At 40.5% G+C, this 16847-nt stretch overlaps 1 protein-coding gene across 3 annotated transcripts in view; it reads right to left on the reverse strand.

The window, feature by feature from the left end:
• Window positions 1-2502: 2502 nt before the first annotated feature.
• THRB (thyroid hormone receptor beta) overlaps window positions 2503-16847 on the reverse strand; it is a 156306-nt gene continuing 141961 nt past the window's right edge. For all 3 annotated transcript variants that reach the window (XM_058805378.1, XM_058805386.1, XM_058805369.1), the window contains 4 exons: window positions 16569-16774; window positions 13615-13761; window positions 9326-9584; window positions 2503-7880 (listed from right to left, as the gene is read on the reverse strand). In XM_058805378.1, coding sequence (XP_058661361.1) covers window positions 7639-7880; window positions 9326-9584; window positions 13615-13761; window positions 16569-16774 — 854 coding nt within the window. In that variant the 3' untranslated portion in view covers window positions 2503-7638. The remainder of the gene's footprint in view (window positions 7881-9325; window positions 9585-13614; window positions 13762-16568; window positions 16775-16847) is intronic.

Raw genomic sequence — 16847 nt, forward strand, 5'->3', positions numbered from 1 at the left:
TGTCTTTGAGATTGCACTTGGGATGTGTTTTCAGCCCTAGCCAACTCCTCCTCCAACTTTATATAAGCACAAAGACCTTTCATTTCCATTTTAAAGATTACAAGGGGCAGTGAAACTTTCTGCTTCTATGGTTAGCCCAGAAAGGACAACTTGTTCTCCTTTTTGTTCCTATCTCTGAGCAAGGAGATACCAAAGACCTTGCAGCCACATATAACACTGTTTTTCCTCTTTAAATAGAGTTTTTCTTGAATTTTGAAAAACTCCTTTTTATTTCTTGCAACTAGAACATTTCTGTTCAGAGAAACACTGCTTGAAACTATCCCCATACCCACTCAGACAGTCTCCAGCACATTCAGATTCCAATGAAATTCAGAAAATGACTCATTCTGGGTTATGCTTTTGATTTGCTGATGTCCTTCTTTACTTTTTTACACTGTGTTTTCCAAATACAATCCACTAAGGATTGTCTTGTCTTCCCTGCAGGTTCCACCCCAGTTCTGCACAGCAAGGTACAGAGTATGAAGCACTTTTCCAAGTTTGTAATTTTTCACACCACCACAAGGGTACTGCACAGCAAGGTACAGAGTATGAAGCACTTTTCCAAGTTTGTAATTTTTCACGCCACCACAAGGTCAGGATGACCTGTGAGACATTTTATTTCTCCCTTTGGGGCCTCTGACTTAAAGATCCCACAGGCCTTTCAATATTCCTTGACCTTAGAAGCCTCAAAGCTCTCCCAAATGATACAAAGGAGATCCCTCAGGTTTTTTTTCTAATTTTTCATTGTGTGTACAAAGGCAACTTGTGGCAGTACCTGCAGGTCAGTGCTTCCAGCAGGCATAGGCATGAGAGGAGAGCGAGATGCTCTGTGATTCAGTCTGGAAAGGAGGGTTGTAATATGATAAAGAGAGCTGAGGGACTTTTGTACACACCCTTTACTTATTTCAAAGGTGATGTGCCTGCAGTCACTTTTCATATGCAGGTTTTCATTTTGGAACTACCGATGCTATGGGGAATACCACATAGAACACATGGCCATATGTGTGACACATGCTTGTTGTTAGACTTCTAAGTTCACAGAGAAAATCCTTCAGATGTGGCTGAGGTTTCAAGGGCAGAAAACCCTCACCCACCTCACCAAGTGGGGCAAACAAACAGCACCTGTGTTCATCAACAGGCTCAAGGTGCAAGAAGCAGCCCACAGCAGGTCAAGAACACACTCCTGCTTTAGTGCCAGACCTCCAGAGGAAAAGCTACCATTTCTAATGTCCTTCTCTGTAGTGAAAAGTAGACACTGAAGCAAATTCGTGTGACTCAGAATCCACAGATACCACACCACTTTTTGAAAAACAGATTTCACCACTACAAATGAAAACATTGTACCCAGATCACTGGCATCTGTGGAAGCAGAACTATTTCTTCACATCAAGTAAACAAGTTTTTACACACCAGATTAATTCCTCACTCCAGAGCTGGTCCTGGGGGGCCAAAGCAACCCCACGTTGCTGCTCGCTGGGTGCAAACCCAGCAGAGGCTTTAGCAAGGCTTCCCCACTGAACTCCAGTGCTTGGAGGGATTCATTGGAGGCACAGCAGGGATTTCATGCTTGCCCTCTGGCTCCTCACACACAGCTCCTGCCTTTGAAGGCAGCCCCTCTCCCCACAGGCCACAATGGGGAGGGAACAAACCCTCCAGCTGCTGGCACAGCACTGCCCAGGGACAGCAGCCAGGTGTCAGGAATGGGCTCCCAGGGGAGCTCAGGGAGCTCAGCATCCCTTGGAAGGCTCCTGGCACCTCCTGTGGAAGGGGACCAGGAGCAGGAGCTGGCAGGCAGCCAGGGAATGCCTGTGGAAATCACCATGAAACAAGAGCCCAGAACAGGTTTGCCATCTGGGACAGGCCAAGGCATTGCTCTGGATCCAGGCAATAGGCCTGGCTTCTTCCTGATGGGAGTGGAAGAACTGGAGGAGAAATAAGAACTGCAAAGGAAAATAAGGCAAGAGAAAATATCTGAATGAGAAGATCTTCTCCAATAGGTGAGGGACCAAGGTATGGAAAGCATGAAAGGATGGGAAGCTTATTGCTCTTGTCACACCATCCCTGCTTAGACTGGGAGTGGAGAAGGAAAGAAAGGGTGTTCCCTTAAAAAATGTAATCAAGTGAGACATAAATCAAGAGTCAGTTCACTGGAGTAAATTAAGGTTGGCTGCTGGGAAGAGTGAGGAAGTGAAAACCTTTGGTTGGCTGCCCAAGGGAAGGGAGGAGAGGAGATAAGATATGAGGTAGGTGATGAAAGGGATGCAGAAGCACAGAAATGTGAACAGGTTATAGCTGATAAAACATTGTGCTCTAGGTTCTACTTTTCCCATTCCAGTGGTTTGGAAGCGTGAGACAGAGCTGACAAAAGAGCCTGCAACAAAGAGACAGAGACACCAGGACCACTTTTCAGTTATAAGCTTTTTCTTTTTTAGAATTCAAGCTTACACAGTTATCTATGCCCACTATATTCATAATTACATTTTAATATCTGCATACAAAAGCTATGTAAAAATTATTTTCTTCCCCAAATATACAAATTTTCTCTTTAGATAGTTTAAAACATTTGTGATCACAGATTTTTTTTAATATATTTTAGGCTGAAAAAATATTACCAATCTAGCATAACTCTTAACACTGTTTGCAAAAAAATACATCATCCAAGGTACTTTGTTTTTTACTGTATGGTGTAATGTTTGCCTTACCCTCAGGGCATGAAACTGATATAAAAAAATAAACCAAATAAGTAAAACCCACAACCTCATAGACAAAGTAGTAAGTCCTCCCAACTGACTTCATAAAAACAAATAAACAACCCAATCCACCCTCCTCTTCAAAAAAATAATGAATGACTAATTTGATGTATTTATGAGCAAACTGAAACTGTAGAGAGCTAAGGAAGTAGGAAAAGAGAAAAAGAAATTACAGTATGTCAGCTAGTTCATGCCCTGATACTATCTTTACCAACATTAAATGTGTAATTAAATAAAGTGTCTTTTAATGTTTTACATTGTGCTCAGTAATTTACATAAATTTAATCCACACCTGGGTGCTGATGTAGATTTACATTTGATTGTCTTGTGCATAAACAAGGTTAGCTTTTAAAGAAGGTAAACTGTGCAATGGACAGTCACAAACAACTTATTACCTGCACAATATTGCTTTTTGAAGGCGACATCAGTCAATGTGGATACACACAAATAATGCATACTCTTTGCGTTTGCTAACATCTATACTAAAACTTTGTGATAAGGCCAAACCTTTTTTTTTTGTTTTGTTTTTAATTTTAAAGCAAAAATATACCATAGTAAAAAAAAAAAAAAAAAAACCAAACCAAAAACGTGCTCACATCGTTTTGAGTCTTTAAGTGGAAAATAAATCTCTATCACACTAGAATAAAATTCTCTCTATAAAATTTAAATACAGATCACTTCATTACTATATCAAAAGGAAATGTCTGGCAATCATTTCCAGATGATCACAATAACAAGACACATTAAGAGGTTCTGTTGCCTCTTCCTTTGTGAAAAGATAAATGTTGAACACTTTCAATTGCTCTCACAGTGAGAGGAAAACGTTCCTTGGTTGTGGATTTTGATTCTGTCAATGAAAAAGGTTTAGCCTTAGGAATTCTGGCTACATCTCAAAACTGTAAGACTGATTTTTAAAATTTATGATTCATGCAGCAAGAAGTCAATATGACACATACAGATTAGAGTTCCATAGCATAAAAATACATCACTAGCAATGACATGCTCTGCTTGTGATTAACAGCCCTCTCTTGGCAGATTTCTGATATAAATGGTCTTTCTGGACAGTTTTTTCCTCTTTCTCATACCTGCCTCTGAAGAAGCAAGCAGTCTGCTTAAAGATGATTTTGGACCTGGGAGGTCTAACTCTAAGGTCTACATTTTGGCAGAATGTAAACAAAAATCATTAGCACACACTATATATGTTATAATAAATATCACGACTTAACTGAGATTACACATGAAATGAGTATCTAAATGCACATGTCACTCAGGGCAATAACAGGAATGGCGACAATCAGGTTTGACAGGAAAAACCTTCTGTGTGAGACCCACATGTAGACCACAAAGCAAACATGAGAGCCATGTGGCACCAGCAGAAACAAGACTCTGGACTGCACTGGAAAGCACAAGTTTGTTATTTCACTCAGAAGGCCAGGTACTGCAAAGGGGGCTAAAGGTGGCATTGGTGTCTGCCACTGAGGTGGTCAGTCCAGGGCTCAATCCCACAATGGCTTGAGATCACTGATATTTAGAAGTACGTCTTTGCAGAGCTAAGGTCAGTTAGTTTTGCTCTCATGATCACATAAATCAGAAGTCATACTGAGGAAAGGAAAGGAAATGAGACAAAGTTAGACTGGTAGGAGATCAGAGGCCATTAGATGCCAGTTCATCAAATCTGTCCAACTATGAGCTTGGCCTTAGTTTTCAGTTAGGGAATACTACTAACTCAGTCTCTTAATTAGTGCCAGACTCCAATTTAACCTGAAAAGCTAGAAAAACATATTGATGTATGTCCTTTCTGCTTAGAGCACTGCCAGAACTGTCTAAGTTGGTTGCCTGATTTTAGGCACTTCAGTCCATCTGCAATCACCTAAGGAAGGAGGCCTGATTTTCTGAAACCTGACTAAGCACAGCTCCAAACTGCATTGGTATTTAGGAAGAAGAAGAGGTGTGATGCTTCCTCTCCTGGGTCTCACCTGCAGCACAGTCAAAAGCTTGAATGCCTACTCAAGCTCACATTAAGTAAACAGGTGAAGTACTTGCACTGGCTTCAGGAGGAATTCTATGCTCAGATCCATGGCAGAACAGGGCTTCAAAAGACATGCACATTTCTCTTTCCTTTGCAAGCCACTGTGGGCATAGGCACAGATGCCTAAGCTTTTCATGTATTTGTCATATATTTGTAACTTTGTAGATTTCTGATACATGGCTGTAGCTCCAAGTAAAGTACTTTCCCTACCCCTTTTCTCCTACGTTTTAGATCAATAAGATAACCTCTAAGACATATTATGCTACATTCCTGAAATGTTATTTAGTGTTGCCTCTTTAGCCAAAGATGTGTTATTTCCTTTTACCATGTATCCTAGACATAATAAATATGGGACTAGAAACTCAGGAGGGACTCCAAATGGGCAGAACCAAAACAGGGGATTACTTAACTAAATGCTCTTCTAATTGGACACTATTGTTTAATATGCTTATTTATTAAACTCATAAAATTGCAGAAGTCCTGTATCACATGTGCATTTTGCCATATTTGCACCTGGAGGCCTCCAATTCTGCTTTTATATTCCTTGCTATATTAATATTTTCTCGAAAGTATGTTGTTTTGTTTCTAGATTGTGAAGGCATCAGTGCAAGTAAGGGATTGGCTGCTTTTCTGAGTTCCCTACTACATGCTCTAAGTCCTCCATCAAGTCACTCCAAATCACCTATCCAAAAAGGCAGTTTCTGACTCTTTGCCCCCAAGACAGTGCTCTATAAGGAATTTGGATAGAGATGTTTAGACACACGCTTTAAGATGGAGCCAACACAGCCAACAAAAGAGGTTTTACACCAAATATTTAAGAATTAATCTCCAGTGGTGTGTCTTCACTGCTACCTGCAGAAAAACTCCTACACACCCCAATGTGTTTCATGTTCTGACAGAAAAACCCCCTAAGTGATAACATTAGTGCTCACAGCTCATCACAAGTGCATACGGTATCAAACAACAGAGAGAACAAGATTCCACATCCCTAAAAATGTGCCCAATTGCACTCCAAATGCTTTATCAATGATGTAGGGAAAGAAGGGTAGAAAAAGTTTAACTCCTGACACACGTATATCGTGTTCCATCTATTAGTTTTCCTGAGTATCCTGTTTTTATGAGGGGATAAGTACATAACCTATGGGTTCAGATATGGGCCATGAGCTTTGAAAGTCAACTCATCCACTCTAACAATGCCCACAACTTGCTGGGCAAATGGGACAATAAATAGCGGAGAAAGAAACTGGTACAAATCAATGCACAGCATGAAAGAATGTAGGGTATGAGGCAGTGCAAAAAACATGAACTAAGTCTCTGGTTCCCAGGAAGAAAAGATGTTTTAGAAGTGTCATACAAATTCAGAGGATGATTTAATATCAAGTTTATAAAACCCAGGGACAACATCCCTGAATGGAGATGGTGACAGAGAGGAACCTCTACCTACAATGTCCTCATCACTGGCCTCCAAACATTCCAGGACTGTGTGTACTGGCTTGCAGACTTCGGCAGCAGGACATTTTGTCATTGCTCAGTTTGGTTCCTGCTAGTGCAGTTAGTGGAAATAAATTAGAAGAATCAAGAGAGCATCTAGCCTAATGAAACACATACAGACATACCTGTAGGGAAGGAGAACTCAGCTGATCCACATGCACACACACAAAGGGCAGAGTCAGAGAGAGAGAGAAGATAAAAATATGGAAATATGTTTAAGACATCTGCTGAAGATTTGTAATTATATATATATAAAATTATATATATAGGTGCATATAAACTTTATATATATATATAAAACAGAGGATTACTGCTGAGCAACACTATTTGTATTCCTGGGATAAAGCTCTACAGTCTTGAGTGTTGTTAATAACACAGTTGGTTTCTGTCCTATCTGAAGGTCACCTCATATGTTCCATTCTCCTTGTCGTCATTCCGTGAGCTCTCATATCCCTGAATTAACTCTGAGACACTGCCTGCTATCCTGACAGAGAGCCTTCTCCCTCAGAGTGGTAGATTTTCCACACACCTCAGAAAAAGCAGACCCTTCCACTATCAGGAGCACCTCAGCGAATCAAATTTCTGTCCTTGCTCCAACAAACCTTCCAGTGAAGTTACCTGGAGTCCAAATTTAGAAACTGAAGATCTTAATATCTTATACACATGGAAAAAAAAAAAGACCAACAAGACTCAGTCCCTTCTAACACTGCATTATCTTAAGTACTTGATTTATGGGGCCCAGTTAAACTGCATCTGCTGGAAAAAACCTCAGAGAATGATGGGACTATAATGATGATGAAGATTCTAGATCATAGTGGTCATTGTTACAATAGAAACCATGACAAAGACCAGAAATTTCATACTATGAATTGGTCAGTTGTACCCTGCAAAAGGAGTAATACAAGACAGAATTGTCAGGGTCAAATTAACAAAAGCTGTTTCAACTTGAAGGCAAATTTATTTTTCTGCCACTTCAGTCTCTCTCCCCTATTTTCCAGGCAATGATGGGTGTGAGCTGGTGACCACGCAAATGCTGGTGAATGAGATTGGTCTGTTCGTATTTTCACTGTTAAGCTGTCAAAGCACTCACATCAAAGGACTGAAGAACAAATTGCAATAGTCACAAGTACCCGCATTAAAGGGATGTTTTCATCCATGTGTATACAACTGCCCCCAGCAACCCCAAAAGAAAACTCAAACAAAACCCCAGCCCCATCTCAAGAAACAGAAGACCACGAAAGAAGAAGAACAAACAGGTGAGAAGAGCTGGGCAACGGGATGAAATGACAGCCAGTAGTGCGACCGGGGTGTGGAGAACCACTTCAGTCTCTAATCCTCAAACACTTCCAGGAACAACGGAGGGAACAGTTCTGTGGGGCACTCCACCTTCATGTGCAGGAAGCGGCTGGCATGGCAGGCTCCAATCATTCGCAGGTCTGTCACTTTCATCAGCAGTTTTGGCCAAAAGTGTGCAACATGGTGTTTTCTGTAGTTAATGTAGTGTTCGAATGCCAGGAGGAAACCCTCTTGACACTTTTCTATTCTCTCGACGCAAACAAGGCCTGGGCGATCTGCAGATACAAAGCAGCAGAATTATCATTCTTACATATTTGCTTTAACAAATGCCTGATCATGAATCAGGAAAAACAGGATGATTCTGATGCTAGGAAAGAAAGGAGAGAGACCAGGGACTTTCACTTCTTTCACTCCAGCCACCTCACTTGCTAGTACTATGCATGTTAAAAGAAGAAGATAATCCTTCCTTTCTTCATCCAATGCCTGCTTTGCTCACTACACACACTTACACAGAGTGTAGCCATTTGGGAAGTGTTTCCTTACAGTGACTAGAACATCAGATCCCTGATTGCAGCTAAGGATTCTATCTACATTTTTCTATAAAACAACTAATAAAGAAACAAAAAAAAAAATCCTTGTTAGGTATCTAAATTACAGTTCCTTTCTATCTGGTTTTCTACAATCTGACTAATGGTTTGATCATGCTTTGATCCCAGGTGGGCTGTTATGGAGCATCAAGGAACAACAAAGGCTGAAAATCTGGCTGTCTCAACTGGCACCCAGATGGGGACTGGGAAAGCCCCTTTCACATAAATTCTCAGGAGACACCTCTGGGAAAGCAGGTAATTTTTGAATTAGCTTTTGAAAACCCTGCTCCCATATCATTGTGTAGGGACCTAAAAAAGAAATCAAAATGTTTTGATCAGGAAAATGAAGTGCTGTGTTGTGATTAATGTGGAAATCTTTTTATCTCAGATGCAGTTAATGCTTGTAAATCACTGATTGTGTAGTGTTATTCAGTGCCCAATCTTCAAAGCATCTTAAAATAAAATCTTGCCAGATCTACCACTGCCCAAGAATGGAATTTCCTCTTTGGCCTGGCACAATCACTGGAAGCAGATATGAAAACATACTCCAATTGAGAAGGTTAGAAACTCTTTGGAAATCATAGGAAATTGTCTGTGCTGCTTTTGTATCATGACCAGTTGCAAATGGTCCCAGTGTAAGGAAGCAGCACAGCTTGTAAATGCCCATTAGGAAGCACTGGTGCTGTTAATTAGGAAAACAGGAGGGCAAGTCAAACTGAACATATAAGACTGGTGGAAAAGTGTATGAATGCCCAGTGCACGACATTGCTTGGGGGAAGAGGGAACTTATCATAAGGACCAGTGTTGCTAAATTATCCATTTTTCATTTAAGGCAAACTGGCTCAGAATCAGAACTGATTTCTTCTTGATGATCACCCCTGGCTCATTCCTAAGTACCAAAATGAGTAAGGTGTGTTACCAAAACCAGTTTTATGTCCACCTCTCTGAACACCCTGAATTTTTTTTATGATGCTTACCAAAATAAGTCACTGGGGTTTTGAGAGAAAATTTCTCTCACATTACTCTAGTCAGCACTACAAGATCTAACCTATCTTGTTTCTTTATAAAGAGGCTTGTGACAAAGACCAAAGAGTTTCAAAATTGTTTGGATCCCAATATATTTCTGTTCTCACCTGATGACATGAGCAGAACAGCCTGAAGAAGGGCAACCTCGGTGTCATCCAGGTTAAATGAAGAAAGAGACATGCCCAGGTCAAAAATGGCATCAGACACTACACCAAGACCCCCATTTTTCAGCTGGCCCCTTGTCACTGCCATCTCCCCATTCAGTGTTAAAGTCTCACTCTCGGGGTCATAGCGAACTGCTGCTCGGAGGGACATGATCTCCATACAGCAGCCTTTCAGAAGGATGATCTGGTCTTCACATGGCAGCTGCAGAAATTATAAATGGCAAAGAAAAATACATGTTTGTCAGACTGAGTGGCTTTTACAGCTACAGTAGATCCATGAGCCCAAAGTTGCAGTTCACAGCCCAGGACGCTGCCCTGCATAGTGCAGCTCCCCTCCAAACATGCTGCTCTGCACAAACCCCCAGGATCTGCATTCCTGCTTTCAGGAACTGCCAGCAGGTTAACATTTCCTGGTTAGCATCTCCACACACCTTTGGGAAATCTAGCAATAACACAGCTGTTGGTTCCTTCAGCTTACAACTTATCATAGGAGAATAAACCATAAGTGGGGCTGGTGCAAACCTCAGCCATCCCAGTTAAATTCACTGTCAGCCATACTTATTTCTTATCTGACCAGAGGAAAGGAAAGACATTTGGGAGGGTCTGTAAGAGTGGACTGTGTTTTAAACAAATATTTATATCTACAGGATATACCTCAATCAGTGGAGCAGGAATTCTCACTGCCCATTTTAACAACAGAGAATTTATTAATCTAGACTTAATCTAGTAAGGCTGTTCTCCCTGCACTATTGCTGGACAGACAGAAAATCTATGGTATAGCTACAGCTTTTATGCTGGAGCATAAACTGTGACCTTCAGGGCATGTGACTTTTCCATGCCATTAACAAAGGCAAGCTGCCCAAAGGTTCTGTATTTACAGACTATAATCAGGATGCTGACATGTGAGCAGAACATGTTCTATAACGAATGTCCTTATGTTTTCATAGGTTATTTAATAATAACAAAACCCCACCAAGACTGTTTTGAGACAGTAAGCGAATAGCAATGGTGCCACATATGAAAGAGCAACACACTTCTGCTTGGCTTGAAAGGAGGCAAAAAGCCATTTATTTTTGATTTATATAAAATTATTATATTTACCTGTTTTGCAATTCAAAAATGAACCCCCCCCTGAACAATAGGTTTACATGGCAACGGTGTACTTGCAAAGCAAGTGCATTGATTTGGTGGGAAATGATGCAGAGCTACCTAAGGCAAGTGGAAAGCAGTTCCCTGTTGGAGCAGAGTTTTAAGCACAGAGCTAGTCATGGTCAGGAAAATGAGTTGAGTCATGCAGCTACTTTTCCAGTAATGCCAGCTCCAGGTGTGAAGTGTTTAATACACAAGAAAATTGACTCATCCTGTTCAGAGCAAATCAGTTTCCCTGCAGATGACCCTCAGCTCAGCAGCAGTGTGAGGAAGACTGCACAGGCACAGCAGAAGTCTTGCTACCCAATGACAATTCCACTGTTTGGCAGCAGAGATTGAAGAAGGGAAAGAAATAAAGTTTTAAAAAAATTACAACGAGAATAGATTTGTGAGAGGAACCATGAAGAGATACTGGAAAAAGCAATGGAAGCGAAAAAAAGAACATGAAAGAAAGGCAGAGAGAAGGGACAAGAAAAGAGAATTGAAAAAACCACCAAGCTTCTAAACAGTAGGAAGAATAGTAGAAAAGAAATAGGTAACAGTAGAGAAGATATTTTGTGATGTTTCAGCTGTTTTATTAGTGAGCCATGAAACAAATTCAATTCTTTCTACTTGATCCTTCTTAAAACTTCTTTATGGTAGAGGCAGTCTGACCACACCTGTCTTTCACCTGCTTTTCTAATTCTGAAGGATACATGGGACACCTGTTTCACAGATGCCAAGCCTCAGGTCTTATCTGCCAGTAGCAGGAGTTACTAGAGACAGGAGGCTTGAACATCAGTTCTACTCCCAGCTGTGCAGATTTTAATGCTACCTACATTCATCACTTGAGTGTTGCCACCAGAGCACCTTCCAGTAGCAGGATCAATAAATGTGACTGAAACCCTGCCATGTGTTGTCCTTTCCTCTCTCTGGAGGGAGAAAAGGCACAAGGCAGGAACCTGAAGGGCTCACCTCTGCAGGACATGTGCAATGCAGCACTGTGGAATTGAGTTGAGCTGAGTGACCTCAAAGAGTATTCATACAGCTTCACCCACTGTAGAACCACTGATGCCTTGACATTTAAAACCCACTTTAAACTTATTACATTCTCCTCAATCTTCATCTTTTAAGCAGAAAGAAAAGCAGGAAAGAAACAACAGGAGAAATGCTGAGAAGCAAATCAAGTTTTCCTTATACTTTGATTAGTCTGGGATTGGACACGGTTTGAGGCAGGGGACAGTGGATGCACACAAGCTAAGCTGGGCACTCAGTGCTTTGCTGGCTTCTACATGTGTCCAAAGATGTGAAAAAGAAGGAAAAGTAGCCTTATGAAAATATAAGTGGCCATGGTTGTTCCCTGTCATGTCCTACTTTCATAGAGATTTACTGCATTCTCAGACAGCTTCTGGAATTATGAACTGAGTTAATGTTTAAATGCTCTGCAGATCCTATGGAAGAAAGAAGTGTTTTGTCCTGTAAAAAATCTACAGCCCACACAGCGTTGCTTCTAAGAAAAAGGTATGGATTAAAAATCATAATAGAAACAAAGTTAACAGGAGGGTGCCCCTTCAAAAAGAAGCAAACATTTGTCATTTTCTTCATGCTACAGGAAGTGCTATATGACAACTTGGAGGACAGCTGTCCTACTCCTTTGTGTTCATGAGGAGTTGTCCCTCACCCAGCCACCAGATCTTGCTGTATCTGGGCAGGTGTCAGGGTTACACAGTGCTCAGCTGCAAACAAAGCCCGTCCAGCTGAGCCACATAAAAAGAGATGTCACGCTCAACAATGCCTTGACTTCTTCATCCATGCTTCCTGCCTAGCTCTGACACAAGCGGGTAGCCAGGAGGGGTAGGAGATGTCAGATGGGCACTGAGGTCTGTGTGTGACTGGCAGAGCTTTCTAAATTAAAAAGACTACCTTGGTATGTCACTGCAACTTCCCACCAACAAATGCCACATCAGAGGAGACTGATTTCCTCAGACATTAAATGCTCATGAGCTATGGACATATTCCTTGTATTTTAAAATCTTCATGCTTGGCTACATTTCATGCTTCCTTTACTGATGGCTGATGACCAATGCAGAGGCTGGCCAGGGTGAGATATTTACACTGTGACTACTATTGATATTTACCTCTTCTTGTTCTGTACTTGCCAGAGAACATATATAGCACTCCCTGAATGACTTTAAAAAAAAGATGCCAGCCACAGTAAAATTTGATGGCTGCATTACCCTTCCTTTCTGGTAGGGTGTTGACCTCAAAGGATGAAATGGAAGGTGTTCCTGCTGATGGCAGGGGGTTGGAACTGGATGATTTCTAAGGTCCCTTCCAACACAAACCTTTCTATGATTCTTTGAAAATTATTTAGATTATTAAGACTGAAATATTATTTCAGGCTGCAGTTCTGATGCCATTTATTAAATTGGAGGAAAAAAAATATAATCAGCCATTGCATCTGGTCCTTCAATAAAAATGATACCTTGGTACAAATGAGATCAGATTAAGGCCTCTGTATTCCTTATGTGCAACCAAGCCTTTGAGTCTATTTACTGTATATTTACCTATGAGTATCTACTTGGAATGACAATCCATTGCTTTCACAGACACTTTTATGGACAACCTCCCCATTTAGGAAAACCAAGCCTAGGAAACCCAACGAGGCAAGTGCCACTCCTGGACAGGGGTGCTTTACTGAATTTCAAGAATTTTTTACTGTCTAGACCTAACTCCACAATACTGTACCTGCCAAGGAACCAGAAGATACATAGGGAACCATGTGCTGGAAGATTTTATTAAACATATCAGCAATGCTTCTAGACAGTATCTTTTTGTTAATTTGCTTTGTTCAAGGCCACCTCTAAAGACATATCTGAATCCCTAATGAACCACAATGACTTCCAGATTAACAAACTCAGGATTTCAGCAATCACAGGAAAAAGAAAATTAATGAAAATACAGATTATTCTAGTCCCATTAATTTTGAGTGTCTTTAATTTTTTAATTTTAGGCAAACTGAATTTTTAAGTTCCATGCCAGAGTATTTTGAGTAGTTTTTAACAACAGGCATATAAATGAGGAGTGCAAGAAAGTCTTCTTACCTCACAAAACATAGGCAACTTTTTGGCAAAATCCACCACTCTTGTAATCGCTGGTGTGATAATTTTTGTAAACTGGCTGAAGGCTTCTAAATCCACTTTCCCACCTTCTGGGGCATTAACTATTGGTGCCTGCCCAATATCTTCTGGCTAAGGATATAAACAAAGACATTTAAAGGAGCAATCTGTCTTAGAGCAACTATTTTATACTCCAAAAAGTCCTGCTTGGTATGGCAGAGGTGCTAAAATAAAAAGCAACGCTATTTGCTTTGTAAGTGAAGTCCACTTACATCACAAAATGTGAATTCATTTCTAAGGTATACAAATGTGTGAATTCATTTTCATTGTGAAAGAGGTGACAGCACAGAGAAATGTGTGACTGGTATGCTTCTACCCATTCTTTGTGGACAGCTGGCTGTTGTGCACACAGTTTCTTCCTTGTGTCTGTATCTATGTATTTTATGGGTGCAGCACATACATCTTTTGCTTAAAAACATAGGCACGCTTTTCCTTACAGGAAAACTCTCAGCTGAAAGCTCTCAAGTTTCCCTAAAAGCAAAGAGAGTTGAGGAGACATGTTACCCCTGAGAAGATGCTGCATGCTTTGCAGAATTAAGCTCTTTCACCCACTCAAAGCTCAGAAAGCTTCCCCAGAACAGATTGCCAGGTATCACACAGCATCCCCCAGGCAATTGCCAAGGCCAGTTTCCAAAAGGCTAAAACAACTTATGTGCAAAGCTAAAACAACTTAAGAGCAAGAAAGAACAGGCTAACCTAAAGGTACCCTGGATAATGTAAATGGAATTTGAACTTATCTGTGCAAAATTTTGTTTGAAAATTGCCTGTTGCATGATTTCAGCTCAAGGTTTCTCCAAATGAACAACAAATCATATTTTGAGGATTTCAATAAGGATATACAATTAAATAGTTTCAAGCAGAATCTGTAATGAATGGTTTTTATTCCAACTGCACTTGAACTTGTTCACTTGTTTTTTTGTGCAGCTGGTCAATGTTACCATGTCTTTTAAAAACAGGCATATCAAAGCTGTTTTTTTTTTGAAGTGTGGCTTTGCAATTACAAACACCTACCAAACACCATGAAGAAATTTCATTCTGTTCACATTAAGGTCATAAACTAGATAAAATCCAGAGACACAGACCTTTAAGACTGATGGGCCCCATGACATTTGTATAAGACACTTAAACACTGGAGGTGCTGAAAGTGCTGTCTGTAATAAAAATTTGTGTTCAACGACTTTTTAAAAGAAACACATCATAAAAGATCCTTCTGTAACTAATCTAAATCCAAATCTAACTTCTTATAAGAAAAAACCTCAGCAATGTGTTGCTAAAGCAAGCACCAATTGTAAAGGAACAATGAAGAATACTGGGCTCAATTATCTGATGGTTCCTACTAAAAAACTCAAACTCATTTCTAGGCTCTCTCCCTCCCTGAATCTTGGGTAACTAAACCACATTGTCAGTGTGCTCATGATAAACAAACTTCATCCCTTCCAAGCAAAAAAGACCAAATGCTTAAACTCACGCAAACCATTGTTATGGAGAAAAAGGAAGAGCACAGCATTTTCTTGGGAAAGGCAAAGGAAGTCAGGAGAGCCAGCTAAAGCTAACACACTGGAGGGGAGCCCCTTCCACCTAACTCAACAGGAGAAGAGGTAAGGTGGACCCCAATGAAGTCTCTGTTGTCAAAGAACCAGCCTCAGCCACATACGGACAGATCCATAACTCCTGGGGCAGACTGTCAGCTTCTCCTGCTCTTCAACAGCTCATTCCCAGCCCCAACCTCCAGCTCCCTAGGTTTTATCCCAAACCAGCTGATACCTGAAGAACAGCACTCCTGTCTAATCAACCAAAAGTACGACTGCACGTGCTTCTTGGTCTGCTCACACCTTGCTCTGCAACACCCCTGGAAAGTGCTCTCTTGGTTCTTGCCAGTGATGACTGGCTGTGGTTTCCTGACTGTGGAGTCTATGAACACAAGCCTTTCATATAGAAATATAGATGGTGTCACTGGCATTAAAAAAACCCCAACATTATGAAAGAGATCAGCTGTCCTGAATACGTAATTTCTCTGAGCAATTCAACAGTGAGTTGAAATTCCCATGGTGAATTACGCAGTAGGAACCTGGGCTTGCAAAAAGATGAGTGTGCTCTATCTGATTTAGTATACCCTGACTGTTAAAGACTCCTGTGTATTTCTCAAATGCAGTCTCTAATCCCTCTTTTGTGTGGTAGAAGCATTTTGCATTCTGCACTTATTTCTGTTAAAAATCGATTTAGAAAAACCAAATAAATCCTTTTTTAAGCTCGAGCATCATAAATCAACATTTATTTTCTGACCCTTAGTAATAGGATGAAAATCCAAGTTATTTTGTAGGCTGCAACCCCAATGGTATAGTGTATGTATCATCCTGTTCTCACTGAAATTAATTTTCCTTGCCTAATTTATTTTCAGTACTGTATTCACCATTAACCAAAAGAGGCAAAACCCCTGAGTTATTAACCAAAAGTATCAGCTTTCATCTAGAACTTTATATTGTTTTAACACTTTCAATATGTTTTATGATAGTCCCTAATAAAGACAACTATCCCTAGATAGAATATATTAAAAAATACAGTATGTATTATAGACTGCTTCTGTTCTCAGTAAGGAGAGAAACAATTTTTCTACTTTTCCTTATCACAGCACAATAAAAGTATCAAGCTGAGTAAGCCTTAACATAGCAACACTGTTTATCTTTTGAAATACATGGTCTGATCAAACACTGAGGTTCGGGCACGAAAAATGAAGTAATAACTATGCAAAATCACCCTTTTTTCACAAGCATCAGTACACTGGCAATAAAATCTCTTTGGGGTTGCAATGCTGGGAAGGCACCACAGAAGAAATAACAGAACCTGGCTCTAAGAGCAGTGTATAAGGCTACAGCCCTTACCAGAAATTTCCTTTTCTGCTTCCAGTGGCTTCCTTGTGCATTGGTAGCCACATGTGCTTCAGTAACAATTTTGATGAGCTCCCATTCCTCATCTGTTGGCTCTGGTTTGTGCCCAATGGTTTTCTGCAGCTCTTCCCGACGTCTCTTCTCTCGATTTTCTTCTATCAGCTTCCTCTTTGCCAACCTCTTGCTGTCATCCAACACCACTAGCAGGGGAAAAAACATACAAAAATGGCAGGAAGTTCATAAGACTGTCAGAATTTTGGTCTTTTGCGTGCC

This window comes from Ammospiza caudacuta, chromosome 1 (genome assembly GCF_027887145.1).
Source record: "Ammospiza caudacuta isolate bAmmCau1 chromosome 1, bAmmCau1.pri, whole genome shotgun sequence".
In the NCBI taxonomy this organism is placed as follows: domain Eukaryota; kingdom Metazoa; phylum Chordata; class Aves; order Passeriformes; family Passerellidae; genus Ammospiza; species Ammospiza caudacuta.